We start from the raw sequence: 18,177 nt of genomic DNA, 5'->3' as shown, positions 1-18,177 counted from the left end.
CTTAGAGCCTGGAGCCTGCTTTGGATGCTGTATCTCCCTCTCTCTCTGCCTCTCCCCCGCCTGCACTCTCAATCTCTCAAAAATAAACATTAAAAAAAATGTACTGACTGCACAATTTTTTTTTTTTGACAAAAAACTTGGGACTCTGATTAATTAGCATCTTTATATAAATGAATATGAGACAGCCATAGCAAAACAGTAATGTCCAGTGGACTATAGATTTAGGGTTACTTGGAAATTGTTTTCAGTGAGGAGTATAAAGTCATTTTTTTTTTAAATGTTTATTTAGTTTTGAGAGAGAGAGAGAGTGCGAGCAGGGAGGGGCAGAGAGAGGAGGAGACAAAGAATCTGAAGCAGGCTGCAGGCTCTGAGCTGTCAGCACAGAGCCTGATGCGGGGCTAGAACTCATGAACTATGAGATCATGACCTGAGTTGAAGTTGGATGCTTAACTGACTGAGCCACCCAGGTGCCTCTAAAGTCATTTTCAATTTAACAAGCTATAAAGTTTTATTTTTAGAATTTCATGTAAAAATAGGCAGTAGTTTTTCCATTTCCAGAATGTCATTTTATAATTTTTGTTCTGTAGAATTTTATGTTTTGTCCTTTTGTGTTCTGATTCTTTTTAAATAATTAATGGATTGCCAGAGGAGATTTCAAGTGATGAAGAGGAGACGAATGTAACCGCTCAAGCTATGCAGTCGAATAACGGAAGAGGTGAAGATGAGGAGGAGGAGGAGGATGATTGGGATGAAGAAGTGTTGGAAGAAACTGCCCTTGAGGGATTCAGCACTCCACTTGACCTTGACAATAGTGTGGATGAATATCAAATTTTTACACAAGCTCTGCTAAGTATGTCTTTACTCCCTAAATTTTTAGATATTTTCTCTAAATTCTTTATTTCCTTCGGTTTAAAAATTGTTTTGGGAATTGTCCAAAATCAGTTTAGATGTTAAGTTTGGTTTTAGTTGTGGTGAGATGTCCAAATGGAAAAATCTGGGAGGCTTAGAGCATGGTTTTTCCTCAAGCACTAACTTGAGTTCTTGGTGTGGGAGTGAAGCCGAAACTGCAGGTACGGGGAAAATCTGGCGGAACATGGTAGCATGTGAATAGAGGTGTTTGCCAAGATCTGGATTTTAGGGAGCATAGTAAAACCCCAGGAGGAAGAGATGGTGAAGGAGGTCGAGAACTGGGGCAACACAGAGATTTGCAATGTCCTAACCTTCCTCTGATAGCCACACATGGTTAGATATGGAGTGGGTACTCAGAAATAATCCTTGCTGGAATAAGTTTGTCTCTTACTTTCTGCAATCATTTCATCGTAATTTGATCCTGTACTTTTGTTCTCTGTAATGATAATTTTCACTAGACTCTTATCTTTTTCTTCTTCTACACACTCCCCAAATGCAACAGCTGTGCAGAATCGGGATGCTGCCTGGTACCAGCTGCTGATGGCACCGCTCAGTGAGGACCAGAGGAGGGCGCTGCAGGAGGTGTATACCCTGGCAGAGCACCGGAGGACAGTAGCAGGTCAGCCAGCTGCATTCCCAGATTGGAGGGCATCAGCGTGCCAGTAGTCAGTCTTATTAATGAGCAACCTTCTTACCTTCTTAATGAGCCTTGTGGCACATAAAGACTGTTTTAAAAATTGTTAGAGGCCAGCCTTTCAAGATAATTATTATTGTATGATTTTTTTTTTAAATCACTGATCATGATATCTTAGCTCTGCAAAACCCTGTGCATTAATAGGTGTCTTTTAGTGGTGGTGGTATTCATGTACTTACCCTCTGTTTTGGAGCCAGTTCGCTTCATGAATTCTTATAAGGAGCTTGTCTTCCTGGAAAAGAAACACTCTTCATTTCTTTTGCTGGGATTTACGTGGTAGTGATTGTTGATTTTCAGTTTTTGACTTGGAGAAATTGTTCTATGCAGACATTATTATGGTCACTCCTAGAAAATCAGTGGAAAAAAAATTGTAATTACAAAAATACTTTAGTGCAAAACATGGAATAGGCACCTGGAATTTAGAACCTAAGTTCTTCTGCATAGAGTTCTCTTGTCAGCCCTGCACAGAGTCGGTATCAGGAGAATTCTGGGTACACTGTCAGCAGTAGCCTATAGAACTATTAAAAAAACCACTTTGCACCTTTTCATTTTGTCATTTTTCCTGGAAGTTGGGGGAGGTAAAGTTTTTCCATTTTGTTCATTTTTAGCAGTTTTTCTGTAATAGTAACATAACTACTTACTGACATAGCCCTATTAAAAGCTGATACTCAGGGACTTCCAGGGAAGGTGGTGGAATGGGTGGATCCTGAGCTCACGTCACCCCACAGATACAACTAGGTAACGCTCACATCAGGGTAAATAACCCAGAAAATGACCCAGAGACGGCAGCACAAACTCTACAACTAAATGTAGAGAAGAGTCCACATCAGAGAGGATAGAAGAGTGGAGATGCAGTGGGAAGCTAAATGGACTACGGGTCTGTCCACTGGAGGGAGGGATCCGCAGGTGTGGAGAAGAGAGAGAACAGACCATCATGGTTCGAGCTTACATGGGAAGATGAATCCCTATAACGTTTGGCTTTGGAAACCAGAGGGACCAAATTTCATGAGTTCTGACAGTCAGCAGGTTCAGTTCTGGGAGAGTCTGGAGGGTGATAGGAAACTGAGTCCTCATCCCTTTAAAGACACAGCACAGCCAACAGCCTGCAGAAACACAGCATAGAAGCAGTACTTTGAAAAATGCCCAGGGCATACAAGAGGGCATTTGTGTGTCCCAGAGAGACTGAGATTGCTGGAAGACTCCTCCAGGAACAAGGAGCTGGTGGGTGCCATTTCCCTTCCTTGCCTTCCGGCATAAACACTCAGACACCTGCAGGAACCAGCCTGGAGCCGGCATTCACTACCTAACTTGTTTATACTATGCCCCACCCTTTTTAGCTGGGCCTGCCTCAGTTCTGGTGCTGTGGGCCCCCTTCCCTAGAAGACCATTGCAAACTGCCAACACCATGCCTCTCTACTGTGCGCATTGTGGGGTCTCAGTCCCAGCAGTGGCAGCTGGTTACCTGTGGAGGACGCAAGAACCTTATTAAAATTGTGCACCCTGCACCAAAAACTATAAAATACCTAGGAATCTAACCAAAGAGGTGAAAAATCTATACACTGAAAACTATAGAAAGCTTATGAAAGAAATTGAAGAAGACACAAAAAAATGGAAAAAGATTCCATGTTCCTGGATAGGAAGAACAAATATTGTTAAAATGTTAACACTACCCAAAGCAATCTACATATTCATTGCAATACCTATCAAAATAACACCAGCATTCTTCACAGAGCTAGAACAAACAATCCTAAAATTTGTATGGAACCAGAAAAGACCCTGAATAGCCAAAGCAATCTTGATAAAAGAAAACCAAAGCAGGAGGCATCACAATCCCGGACTTTAAGCTGTATTATAAAGCTGTAATCATCAAGATAACACGAACAGATCTGGCACAAAAGCAGACACTCAGATCAATGGAACAGAATAGAAAACCCAGAAATGGACCCACAAATGTATGGCTAACTAATCTTTGACAAAGCAGGAAAGAATATCCAATGGAAAAAAAGACTGTCACTTCAGCAAATGTTGCTGGGGAAACTGGACAGCAACATGCTGTTAAGTGAACCTGGACCACTTTTTTACACCATACACAAAAATAAACTCAAACTAAGGGGATAAAAGACCTAAATGTAAGACAGGAAAATCCTTGAGGAGAAAGCAGGCAAAAGCCTCTTTGATCTTGGCCACAGCAACTTCTTACTCAACACGTCTCCAGAGCAAAGGAAAACAAAAGCAAAAATGAACTATTGGAACCTCATCAAAATAAAAAGCTTCTGCACAGCGAAGGAAACAATCATCAAAACTAAAAGGCAACCAATGGAATGGGAGAAGATATTTGCAAAGGACATATCAGACAAAGGGTTAGCATCCAAAATCTATAATTTTTTAAAATATTTATTTTTGAGAGACAGAAACAGAGTATGAGCAGGGGAGGGGCAGAGAGAGAGGGAGACACAGAATTCGAAGCAGGCTGTAGGCTCTGAGCTGTCAGCACAGAGCCCGGTGCAGGATTCGAACCCACAAACCGTGAAACCATGACCTGAGCCGAAGTCAGACGCTTAACTGACTGAGCCACCCAGGCGCCCCAGTGTCCAAAATCTATAAAGAACTTATCAAACTCAACACCCCAAAAACAATCCAGTGAAGAAATGGGCAAAAGGCATGAATAGACACTTCTCCAGAGACATCCAGACACATGAAAAAATGCTCAACATCACTCATCATCCGGGAAATACAGATCAAAACCACCATGAGATACCACCTCACACCTGTCAGAATGGCTAACATTAACAACTCAGGCAACATCATATATTGGCAAGGATGCAGAGAAAGAGGATTTCTTTTGCACTGCTGGTGGGAATGCAAACTGGTGCAGCCACCCTGGAAAACAGGATGGAGGTTCCTCAAAAATCCAAAAATAGAACTACCCTACAACCCAGAAATTGCACTGCTAGGTATTTATCCAAGGGATACAGGTGTGCTGTTTCGAAGGGACGCATGCACCCCACTGTTTATAGCAGCACTATTGACAAAAACCGAAGTACGGAAAGAGCCCAAATGTCCATCGATGGATAAATGGATAAAGAAGATGAGGGGTGTGTGTGTGTGTGTGTGTGTGTGTGTGTGTACACACACACACACACACACACACAATGGAGTATTACTCAGCAATCAAGAAGAATGAAATCTTGCCAATTGCAACTACGTGGATGGAACTAGAGGGTATTATGCTAGGCGAAATTAGAGAAAGACAAATATCATATGACTTCATTCATATGAAGACTTTAAGATGCAAAACAGATGAACACAAGGGAAGAGAAGCAAAAATAATATAAAAACAGGGAGGGGGACACAACATAAGAGACTCTTAAATATGGAGAACAAACAGAGGGTTACTGGAGGGGTTGTGGGAGGGGGGATGGGCTAAATGGGTAAGAGGCATTAAGGAATCTACCCCTGAAATCGTTGTGCTATGTGCTAACTAACTTAGATGTAAATTTAAAAAAAACTAACACACACACACTGTGCACCCTGCCTTTGCATGCTTTGCAGATCGGTCTGGCCAGCCATGGTCTCCGGGGCAGAGACACATCCCCTCTGGCAGAGGACCAGCACCACCTTGTTAAAACTGCATGCCATGCTCTACCCACTACTTTCAAGAGCAAGAGATGTAGCTGAATTTCCTAACACAGAGAAACACAGAAAGTTACACAAAATGAGACAGAGAAATATGTCCCAAATGAAAGAAAAGGAAAAAACAATAGCAAGACACCTAAGCCAAACAGATAAGTAATATGCTTGATAGAGAAATTAAAGTAATGGTCATAAAGATACTTGCTGGACTTGAAGTAACAGTGGAGGATTTTTAACAAAGAGAAAACAGTGAAAAAGAACCAGAGATGAAGAACATGATAATTGAAATTAAAATTACAGTAAGTGGAATAAATAGTAGACTAGAGGAAACAGAATGGATCGGTGACCTGGAGGACAGAATAATGGAAATTAAGGTGAGCGGGTGAGAGGAAGACAAATTATGCAAAATGAGAATAGATTTAGGGAACTCAGTGACTCCATCAGGTTTGATAACATTCACATTAATAGGGATGCCAGAAGAAGAGAGAAAAGGGGGCAGAAAGTTCATTTGAAGAAATAATAGCTGAAAGCTTCCCCAATCTGGGGAAGAAAACAAATCCAGATCCAGGAGGTACAGAGATTTCCCAACAAAAACAACCAAAGGAGGTCCATTCCAAGATACATAGTAATTAAGATGGCAAAAAGTAGTGACAAAGAGAATTTTAAAAGCAGGAACAGAGAAGGAGAAAGTTATGTACAAGGCTATCAGTGGATTTTTCAGCAGAAATTTTGCGGGCCAGATGCGAGCGACAAGATATATTTAGAGTGCTGGAAGGAAAAAAATCTGCCACCAATAATATTCTATCCAGCAAGGCTATCATGCAGAATAGAAGGCGAGATAAAGAGGTTCCCAAACAAAAGTTAAAGAAATTCATGACCACTAAACCAGCACTACAAGAAATGTTAAAGGGGACTCTTTTAGTGGAAAACAAAAACCATGAGTAATAAAAGTAGAAAGCACACAAAAGAAGTAAAAATAACTATATCTGTAAATACCAGTAAAAGACTCACAAAAGGATATAAAGTATGACACCATATACCTAATATATGCGGGTGGGGGGGGGGGAAGGACAGGACTAAAGAATGGTTTCAAACTTAAGTGACCATCAACTTAACATAGACTGCTATATATAGCAGATGTTATATACAAACCTAATGGTAACCACAAATCAAAACCAGTAATATGCAAAAAATAAAGAGAAAGGAATCCAAGTATATCACTAAAGAAAGCCAGCTTATGGGGAGGGAAGAGAGCAAGGGAAGAAAGGAATGGAGAAGAACTACAAAAATAACCACAAAACAAGTCACAAAATGGCAATAAATACATACCTATAAATAATTACTTCAAATGGACTAGGGGCACCTGGGTGGCTCAGTCGGTTAAGTGTCCGACTTCGGCTCAGGTCATGATCTCGTGGTTTGTGAGTTTGAGCCTTGCATCGGGCTCTGTGCTGAGAGCCCAGGGCCTGGAGCCTGCTTCGGATTCTGTGTCTTGCTCTCTCTCTGCCCCTCCCCTGCTCATGCTCTGTCTCTGTCTCAAAAATAAAACATTAAAAAAAACCCTAAAAAAATAAATGGAATAAATTCTCTAGTCAAAGACTGAGAGTGATGGAACAGATGAAAAAACAAGACCCATCTATATATTGCCTTCAAGAGACTCATTTCAGACCCAAAGGCATGTGCAGACTGAAGGAAAAACAGTTATCATGCAAATGGAAGCAAAAAGAAAGCCAGGGTAGCAATATTTATATTGGGCAAAATAGATGTTAAAACAAAGACTTAACAAGAGACAAAGAAAGGACCCTACATAATTTTAAAGGGAACAATAAGAAGATAAAACAGTTGTAAATATTTATGCACTCAACATGGGAACACACAAATACATGAAACAATTAGTTCCTTTATTTGTTATTAACTGATAGTAATACAGTAATAGGAAGGGACTCCAAGACCCCCCCCCCCCCATATCAAAGAAGAGATATCCAAACAGGAAATCAAGATGGAAATAATGGCTTTGAAGGACATACTGGATCAGATGGATTTAACAGATATATTCAGAACCTTCTGTCCTAAAACGGCAGAATACACATTTTTTCAACTGCACATCAAACATTCTCCACAGTAGATCACGTATCAGGCCACAAAACAAGTTTTGACAAATTCAAAAAGATTGAAGTCATATGCATCTTTTCTGAGCAGTATGCTATGAAAGTAGAAATGAACCACAAGAAAAAACCTGGAAAGAACACAAGTACATGGAGATTAAATAACATGCTACTAAATAATGAATGAGTCAACCAAGAAATCAAAGAAGAAATAAAAAGATACATGGAGACAAATGAAAATGAAAACACAGTGGTCAAAGATTGTTGGGAGCAGCAAACGTCATTCTCAACAGAGAAGATAATCATGATACCAATCTACTTTAAGAAACAAGAAAAATCTTAACCTTACACCCGAGGAAACAAGAAAAAAAAAATAACAAATCCCCAAACTAGCAGAAGGAAGGAAATAATAATGATTAGAGCAGAAATAAATGATATAGAAACTGAAAAACAATAGATCAATAAAACCAGGAGCTGGTTCTGTGAAAAGATCAACAAAAATTAACAAACCTTTAGCTGTACCCATCAGAGAGAGAAAGGACTCAAAATCAGAAATGAAAGAGGAGAAGTAACACCACAGAAATACAAAGGATTGTAAGAGAATATTGTGAAAAATTATATGCCAATGAATTGGACAACCTATAAGAAATGGGTAACTTCTTAGAAACATTGCCAGTACTGAACCAGTTCTCCCAAAACTGAACCAGGAAGAGATAGACTATTTGAACAGATCAGTTACTGGCAATGAAATTGAATCAGCAATCAAAAGACTCCCAGCAAACAAAAGTCCAGGACCACATGACTTCACAGGTGAATTCTACCACACATTTAAAGAAGAGTTAATACCTATTCTTCTTAAACTTTTCAAAGAAATGAGGAGGCAAAACTTCCAAATTCATTCCATGAGGCCAGCATTACTTTGATACCAAAACCAGATAAAGATACCACAAAAAGAACTACCAGGCCAATATCTCTGGTGAAGACAGATTTCAACAATCCTCAACAAAATATTAGCACACTAAATCCAACACTATGTTAAAAAAAAATCATTCATCACAATCAAGTGAGATTTATTCCCAGGATGCAAGAGTGGTTCGATACTTGCAAATCAACCAATGTGATATATCACATTAATAAGATAAAGTATAAAAACCATATGATCATTTCAGTAGATGCAGAAAAAACATTTGACAAAGTACAACATCCATTCATGATAATAACATTCAACAAAGTGGTAGATGGAACATAGCTCAATATAATAAAGACTACATGTGAAAAACCCACAGCTAACATCAGACTGAATGGTGAAAAACAGTTTTTCTTCTAAGATCAGGAACAAGACAAGGATGTCCACTCTCACCACTTTTATTCAACATAGTACTGGAAGTTCTAGCCACAGCTTGAGACAAAAAGGGATAAAGGCATCCAAATTCATAAGGAGGTAGTAAAACTTTCACTATTTGCAGATAACATGGGATTGTATACATAGAAAACTTAAAGACTCCATTGAAGAACTACTAGAACTGATAAATGAGTTCATTAAGGTCGTGGGATACAAAATCAACATGCATTTGTATACACTAATAATGAAATGTCAGAGAAATTAAAACAATCCCATTTACAATCACACCAAAAAGAGTAAAATACCTAGGAATAAACTTAACCAAGAAGGTAAAAGACCTATAGTTTGAAAAGTATAAAACATTGGAAGAATGTTGTTAAAAAGTCCATACTACTCAAAGCAATCTACAGATTTAAGGCAATCCCTATCAAAGTACCAACAGTAGTTTTCACAGAACTAGAACCATCTTTTTTTAAAATTATTTTTAATGTTATATTTATTTTTGAGAGAAAGGGAGCAGGGGAGGTGCAGAAAGAGAGGGAGACGCAGAATCTGAAGCAGGCTCCAGGCTCTGAGTTGTCAGCATAGAGCCCGATGCAGGGCTCAATCTTGTGAACTGTGAGATCATGACCGGAGCTGAAGTCAGACGCTTACCAAATGAGCCACCCATGTGCCCCTAGAACAAACAGTCTTAAAATTTGTGTGGAACCACAGAAGACCCCAAATAAAGCAGTCTTGAAAAAGAAAAAACTGGAGGTATCACAATCCTAGATTCCAAGGTATATTACAAAGCTGTAGTAATCAAGACAGTATGGTACTGGCACAAAAATAGACACACAGATCAAGATGAAGAACGGAAAGCTCATAAATAAACGCATAATTATATGGCCAGTAAATCTGTGACAAAGGAGGCAAGAATATGCAATAGAACAGAGTCTCTTCAATGGTTTTGGGAGAAGTGGACCACTTTCTTACACCATATACAAAAATAAACTCAAAATATATTAAGGACATAAATGGGAGACCTGGAACCATAAACTTACAGAAGAGAGCACAGGCAGTAATTTTTCTGACATCAGCTATACCAACGTCTCTCTAGATCAGTTTCCTGAGGTAAGGGAAACAAAAGCAAAAATAAACTGTTGGGATTACATCATGATAAAAACTTCTGCACAGCAAAGGAAACAACCAACAAAACTAAAAGCCTACTGAATGGGAAAGAGATTTGCAAATGACAGTCCAGTAAATGGTTAGTGTAAATTATTCATACAACATAACACCCAGAAAACAATCCATTTAAAAAATGGTCAGAACACTTGAACAGACATTTGTCCAAAGAAGATATCCAGATGGCCAACAGACAATGTAAAAAGATGCTCAACATCACTCATCATCAGAGAAATGCAAATCAAAAGCATGATGAGAGATCACCTTACACCTATTAGACTGGCTAGAATAAAAAACACAAGAAACAACAAGTGTTGTCAAGGATATAGAGAAAAAGGAAACCCTGTGCACTGTTGATGGGAATGCAAATTGGTGCAGCCACTGTGGGAGACAGTATGGAGGTTCCTCAAAAAGTGAAAAATAGAACTACCATATGATCCAGTAATTGCACTACTGGGTAGTTAGCTATAAGGAACACAAAAACACTAATCAAAGATATGTATATGTACATGTATGTGTACATGTATGTGTGTATATATATGTATGTGTGTATATATGTATGAGTGTATATATATGTATATATGTATGTGTATATATATATACACACACACACACACATCCCTGTGTTTATTGCTATTATTATTTACAATAGCCAATTGATAGAAGCAGCCCAGGTGTCCATCAATAGGTGAATGGATAAAGAAATTGTGTATATGTACAATGGAATATTATTCAGCTATAAATAAGAATGAAATTCTGTCATTTGCAACAATACGGATGGATCTAGAGAGTATAATGCCAAGCAAGATAAGCCAGTCAGAGAAGGATAAATGCCATATGATTTCACTCATATGCGAAATTTAAGAAACACATGGACAAAGGGGAAAAAAAGACAAACCAAAAAACCCACTCGTAACTAAAGAGAACAAACAGATGGTTACCAGAGGGGAGGTGCGGGGGGGGGGGGAAGGGGGGGGAGTGGGCAAAATAGGTGAAAGAGTTCAGGAATATACTTACCTTGATGAGCAGTGAGTGTTGTGTGGAAGTGTTAAATCACCATATTATACACCGGAAACTAATATAACACTGTATATTAACTACACTAGAATTAAAACCAAAAAAGGCTAATGCTTGGTTGGGCAGGATAACTAATATCGTAAGTCACAGTCCTTCACAATGCTAAGTATAAATAAATCTAGCTCATTTTAGGTTATTTCCAACTTTGTCACCTTAAATACTCTAATTTTGTCCCCTCCCTTTCTCTTGACAAATACTAGAGGCCAAGAAGAAGATTGAACAACAGGGAGGCTTCACGTTTGAAAACAAAGGAGTCCTCTCCGCATTTAACTTTGGGACTGTGCCCAGCAACAACTGAAAGAAGGAACATCAGCCTACCGAATGTCATCACTATATTTTCCTTCACCGGGGGAATGTGAAGGTCAAGGGGAGGAAGACAGTGAGCTGCTTTTCAGCACCCTGCTGCTGTGCCGGATAACTGACATTGGGCAGCACATTTATCCACTCCCTCTTCCCCTTTGACCTTTCTCACCCTGAAATATATATTCTAAGCAGCTACTGTAATGTATGAAATTAAAGAAGAACAAAATCAGTGGACTGAAAAGGACAAATCATATTCTCCAAAGGATGAATGACCAAGGTGGATTTAAAGGATTGAATTGCACGTCTCAGGTTTTTGCCATGCAGAATCAATGGATTTATGCGGATAACAGTGCCTTCTGTTGTACATGAATTATCTGAAAAATTTTTTTGGAGTGCATTGCAATTTTTTTTAAAGCATAAAACATATTTCTAGATATAATGTAAACCTTGGCTATTTGTTGACTTATTCTGCATTTTACTGTGTGATTTTACTGTTAGGCAGTTAGTTACAAGTCACTCTGGTTTCAAAAACATCACTGCTCCCCTTGCTCACCCTGCTGCTGGGGGCTGTCTTCAGGGGTTGTAACATGCACTGGCTCTGGTTTTTCATTGTATGTTTTGAGGCTTTCTTACTGTCTTATTCCCTCTTCCATCATATATTTGAGCCTTGAAAGGGGTGGTGTTTCTATTGGGGTCAGAAAATATGAGTATAAATTCCATTTATAACCTAATAAGTGAAGGACTCAAAAATTTCTTGGCAGCAAGTGGCAGGAACTCTTTAGTCACTGGAATTAACAATAAGTCCAAGTATATTCTGAATCATGTACTTCATTATGTAATGAATTGGTAATACAAAAGCACATTGAACTTCTGGGAGAAGGGTGCTACATTAAGCACGTGGTTTCTGGATGGGGGCTTGCATTTTCAACAACTTATCATTCCAGCTATGTTGGACCTGGGTCCAAAACATTTTCTAACCTTTTTTATCTAGAAAAAATGACCCAAATGAATTTAACTTCTACTTCTCACACATCTGAATTTTCTCCTACCTAATTCATTCTAGCCTTTATTATAGCTCAGTTTGGCTTGTTATATTCTTCAAGGGTTGGGATATTGGTCACTCTTCGATGGTAATGATGCCTACAGAAAATATTGCAGATGGAGGCTGTGGCTCTTTTTATGAACAGATTCAAGACTAGAACATGGATCATAGTCTTTTCGTACAGTAAAGTGAAAGTGTATTTTCCAAACTTAATGTATTACTGGATGTGATACAGTTTTCCATTTTTGTGAAATGTCTGCAGCTTCTATTTCCCCTCAGTTACTGGAGGAATTTTCTCCAGGTGCTTCCTATATTACCATCCCTTGTTAATATTAACTCTTTTTAGCATTTTAGGTTATTTAAGTAGTTTTTACAGAAGTAGCCTAAGAAGCCATGAGTTTCAGAGCTAAATGGTCCCTTGCTTTCCTCTGTCCCTCTCTTCCCAAGGCATTGATATTGAATGTGCCAGCTGACAGAAGAGACAGATGGCACTGGGGGGACATTTTAGATATCTTAAGCTTTGAAACTCTTCTCCACATGTCTAAAATGGTTTCTTTTAACATAAATATGCCTTCACACTGGATTGTAAAAGGCATGTGATTTTATTTTTGTGAGGTATTGTCTTCTACAGTATTAAAGGGAAACAGATATTAATGTGTATCATCCTATCTTGTTTTTGAAGCCAGGGTAGTTGTATAATTTTGTTACCAGCAGTGCTAACCTGAATGTGATCTGGTTACCTTGGAAATGCAGGAACTTATATGAATGTACTGTAAAATAAAACATGGACTGATTCCCAGGATTCTGAACCCCTCTGTGTGAAATCTTCTGAAATGTGGAGGTGCTTTAAGCAGGTGATAAAAATCCTTATTTGGGGGCAGGTGGAGCAAGGTAACTGTTGGCCTGGGAGGGTAACAAGGGCTCATCAGGAGCGGCGAGGCTGGGGAGCCTGGGGAGCGGTTGGGAGCTAGAGCCCATCTCATAAATTGTGGTATCCCGGGGAGAAAGATACAAACTCTGAAAAAGCTAAGGCCATTAAGCCACAGCAGGACTTTGAAGGAAAAGAAAAAAGGTGCTGGAAAGAGAGCCATTTTCTGATAGACTGTCATCAGATTAGGAGAGGTCAAAGTTGAGCGGAACGGGGACTTCCAGGGAAGATGGCAGAGTAGAAAGATCCTTACCTCACTTACTACCATGAATACACTTAAAATCCCCATCAGTGTAAACCCAGAAAATGACCCAAAGACTCGCAGAACAGACTTTCACTGCTTAATGTAGAGAAGAGGCCACTTCAGAGTGTAGGAAAGGCAGCAATGCAGTTAGAAACAAAACCCCCCCCTCAAAACTGAGGAGGGGAGGGAGGCACACCTCAGGCATGGATAGAAGAGACTAGCAGACTCTACATCCAGCACCCCAGGCATGGGGGGATCCACCATGGGAAGATGAATCCCCATAATTTTTGCCTTTGAAAGCCAGAAGGACTTTATGAGTTTTTATGATCAATGGGGCTCAACACTGGGAACCTTAAAAAAAATTTTTTTTTTAATGTTTATTTTTGAGACAGAGACAGAGCATGAACGGGGGAGGGGCAGAGAGAGAGGGAGACACAGAATCGGAAGCAGGCTCCAGGCTCTGGGCCATCATCAGCCCAGAGCCTGACGCGGGGGTCGAACTCACAGACCTTGAGATTGTGACCTGAGCTGAAGTTGTACGCTTAACCGACTGAGCCACCCAGGCGCCCCGACACTGGGAACTTTAAAAATCATCAGGCTTTGCTCAGAGCAAGAGGGCAAGAGGAAACTGAGTCCTCACCCTTAAAGAGACAGCATAGCAAACAACCCTACTGAGATATGGCATAGAAGCAGCAGTTTTAAAAATGCCTGGGATATACAGGAAGATATATTTACTAATCTCAGAATGTGTGCTGGAGGGGCAGGGATCTTACATTTCTCCAAGAACAAAAGAGCTAGCAAGCACCATTTCTCTCTTCTGCCCCCTAGGCTAGATACCTGCAGCAACCAGCGTAGCAGGTTGGACACTCTCCATCTAGCTTTGCTAACAAGTGCACCCATCTCCCCCCAAACCACACTCAGAAGTCCATCCGAAGCAGTGCCACAAGCTTGATAGTATGAAAGCAGCCCCGGCCAGCACCACTCCGAAATGACTCCTGCCCTGAGGAAGGGTGAGGAAAACCATACATACCAGTCCAAATGTGCCAGCAGTGACTGTGTGAAGATATGTGGTCTGACTGCAGGCCCTACCCAGCAGTGAACATCTCAGGGTTCAACATAGGGAGAGTGCCCTGCAATTGGGTGCTACTGCAGCTCTGGCAAACACCTGGTCTGGCTCAACTCAAGCCCAAGGTATTCCCCGTACTGGCCCATTGACACAGGGACCAAACCCTACCCACAATAGTCAGTGACAGCCATTGCGGACTAGACTGAAAGCAAATGCAGCTCAGCCACAATAGGGTGCATGCAACGCATATAGGAGACGCCGCCCCTGAAGCACCTGTTTCTGTAAGTGGGGTCTCTGCACTGCAGGGCACCACAGGGCCTCTTTTTCATAAGGGCAATACTTTGAGGAGTAGGAGACATAGCTAATTTTTCTAACACCCAGAAACAGACCCAGAGAGTTAGACAAAATGAGACAGATGATTTGTTCCAAATGAAAGAATAGGACAAAATCACAGCAAGAAAGCTACACAAACAGAAATAAGTAATATGCCTGATAGAGAATTTAAAGTAGTGGCCATAAAGATTCTCATCAGATTTGAGGAAAGAGTGGAGGACCTCAGTGACACCCTCAACGAAGAGACAGAAAACATAAAAGAGAACCAAACAGAGATGAAAATCTCAATAACTGAAATGAAAAATTGGAATAAGACCAGAGAAAGCAGAACGGATCAATGACCTGGAGAACAGAGTAATGGATGGAGAGCAATCATGATGAACAGGAGGAAGAAAAAAGAAAAAATGGGACTAGATTAAGGGGACTCAATGACACTATCTAGCATAACATTTACATTATAGGGATCCCAGAAGAAGAGAGGGAAAGGGGCAGAAAATTTATTTGAAGAACTAAGAGCTAAAAACTTCGTCAATCTGGGGAGGGAAACAGAAATTCAGATCCAGGAGGCACAGAGAGCACCCAACAAAATCAACCCAAGGAGGTCCACACCATGACACATAGTAATTAAAATGGCAAAAAGTAGTGATAAAGAGAATTTTAAAAGCAGCAGGAGAAAACAGTTACAGGAAAGAAAACCCCTTAAGGACTATCAGGTGGTTTTTCAGCAGAAACTTTGCTGACCAGATGGGAGTGGCATGATTTATTCGAAGTGTTGAAAGAAAATAACCTACAACCAAGAATACCTTATCTGGCAAGGCTATAATTCAGAATGGAAGGAGAGATCAAGAGTTTTCTACAAAAACAAAAGTTAAAGGAATTCACCGCCAGTAAACCTTAGAGGAAATCTGAAAGGGGATTCTTTGAGTGGAAAGGGAAGACCATAGGCAGGAGTAGGAAAAATAGAAAGCACAAGTCCAATCAGTAAAATCAAGTATATCTATAAAAATCAGTCAAGGATTCATAAAATAAAAGGATTTAAAGTATGACATGATGTGCCTAAAACATGAGAGACAGAGAGAGAGAGAGAGAGAGAGAGAGAGAGAGAGAGAGAGGAGTAAAACTTTATGTGCTTTTAGAATGAGTTCAAACTTAAGTGACCATTAGCTTAGCATAGACACCTATATGTATAAGATATTATATATAAACCTAATGGAAACCAGAAATCAAAAACCAGTAATAGATATGCAAAAAATAAAGAGAAAGGAATCCAAGTATACCACTAAAGAATGCCAGCAAACCACAAGAGAAGAGGGCAAGAGAAGAGAAGAAGAACTACAAAAACAACTTAAAGTAACAAAATGGTAATAAGTACATGCCTCTCAATAATTACTTTGAATGTAAATGGATCAAATAAATGCTCATATCAAAAGACAAAGGGTGACTGAGCGGATAAAAAAGCAAGACCCATATATATGCTGCCTACAAGAGACTCATTTCAGACCTAAACATACATGCAGACTGAAAGTGAAGAGATGGAAAAACAATTCTCGTGCAAATGGAAGTGAAAAGAAAGCAAGGGTAGCAATACTTATATTGGAGAAAATAGACCTTAAAACAAAGACCTTTACAAGAGACAAAGAAGAACCCTACATAATCATAAAGGCACTAATCCAACAAGAGGATATAACAATTTCAAATATTTATGCACCCAACATGAAAGCTCCCAAATATATAAAGCAGCTATTAACAAACAAAGTAAGTAATAGTAGGGGACTTTAACACTCCACTTACAACAATGGACAGATCATCCAAACAGAAAATCAACAAGGAAACAATGCCTTTAAATGACACACTGGACCAGATGGATTTAACATATATTCAGAACATTCCATCCTAAACAATAGAATACACATTCTTTTCAAGTGTACATGAAACATTCTCCACAATAGATCATGTATTAGGCCACAAAGCAAGTCTCAACAAATTTTAAAAGATAGAAGTTATACCATGCATCTCTTCTGAACACAATGCTATGAAACTAGAAATTGACCAAACAAAAAATCTGGAAAGAACACAAATACATGGAGGTTAAATATCATGCTATTAAACAATAAATGGGTCAACCAAAAAAAATCAAAGAGGAAATGAAAAAATACATGGAAACAAATGAAAATGAAAACACAATGGTCCACATTCATTCATTCAGGATGCAGTAAAAGCTTTTCTAAGAGAGATTATAACAATATCTCAAGAAAGAAGAAAAATCTTAAATAAACAACCTAATCTTACACCTGAGGGAACAAGAAAAAGAGCAAACAAGTCCCCAAACAAGCAGAAGGAAGGAAATAATAGGTTGGGCAGAAATAAATGAAATAGAAACAACAACAACAACACCCAATAGAACTAATCAACGGAGCCAGGGGCTGGTTCTTTGAAAGGATCAACAAAATTGAAACAACTTCAGCCAAACTCATCCAAAAAAAGAGAGAGAGAGAGAACTAAAATAAACAAAATCAGAAATTAAAGAGGAGAAATATCACCTAACACTACAGAAATACAAAGAATTTTAAGAGACTATTATGAAAAATGGCAACAAACTGGACAACTTACAAGAAATGGATAAATTTCTAGAAACATACAACCTCCCAAACAACCTTCCTGAAACAGGAAGAGATAGAATATGTGAACAGACTGATTACCAGAATGAAATTGAGTTAGTAATAAGAAAATTCCCAACAAGCAACAGTCCAGGACCAGATGGCTTCACAGATTAATTCTACTGAACATCTAAAAAAGAGTTAATACCTTTTCTTCTCAAACTATTCCAAAAAATATAAGAGGAAGGGCAGCTTCCAAATTCATTCTATGAGGCCAGCATTACTTTGATACCAAAACCAACTAAAGACACTATTAAAAAAAAAGAACTATAGGCCAATATCTCTGATCAACATTGATGCAAACATCCTCAACAAAATATTAGCATACCAAATCCAATAATACACTAAATCATTCACTATGATCAAGTGGGATTTATTTCTGGGATACAAGTGTAATTCAATATTTGCAAATCTATCAACATGATACATCATCAATAAGAGATGATAAAAACCATATGATCATTTCAATAGATGCTGAAACAGCAGTTGACAGAGTACAACATCCATTTAAGATAGAAGTCCTCAACAAAGTAGGTTTAGAGGGAAAGTAGCTCAACATAATAAAGACTACATATGAAAAACCCACGGCTAACATCATACTCAATGGTGAAAAATTGAGAGCTTTTCCCCTAAGATCAGGAACAAGACAAGAATGTCCATTCTCACTATTTTTATTC

General features: G+C 39.1%; 1 protein-coding gene across 2 annotated transcripts in view; it reads left to right on the top strand.

Moving 5' to 3' along the window:
• The window catches only part of IPO8 (importin 8), an 86,528-nt gene extending 73,454 nt beyond the window's left edge, over window positions 1-13,074 (top strand). For both annotated transcript variants that reach the window (XM_030322090.2, XM_030322091.1), the window contains 3 exons: window positions 647-850; window positions 1,412-1,528; window positions 11,128-13,074. In XM_030322090.2, the coding sequence (XP_030177950.1) occupies window positions 647-850; window positions 1,412-1,528; window positions 11,128-11,225 (419 nt within the window). In that variant the 3' untranslated portion in view covers window positions 11,226-13,074. The remainder of the gene's footprint in view (window positions 1-646; window positions 851-1,411; window positions 1,529-11,127) is intronic.
• The last annotated feature ends 5,103 nt before the right edge of the window (window positions 13,075-18,177 follow it).

Source organism: Lynx canadensis, chromosome B4 (assembly GCF_007474595.2).
Source record: "Lynx canadensis isolate LIC74 chromosome B4, mLynCan4.pri.v2, whole genome shotgun sequence".
Classification (NCBI taxonomy): Eukaryota; Metazoa; Chordata; class Mammalia; order Carnivora; family Felidae; genus Lynx; species Lynx canadensis.
The sequence above is the reverse complement of the archived record's forward strand: the minus strand, read 5'-3'. Positions and strand labels throughout refer to the sequence as shown.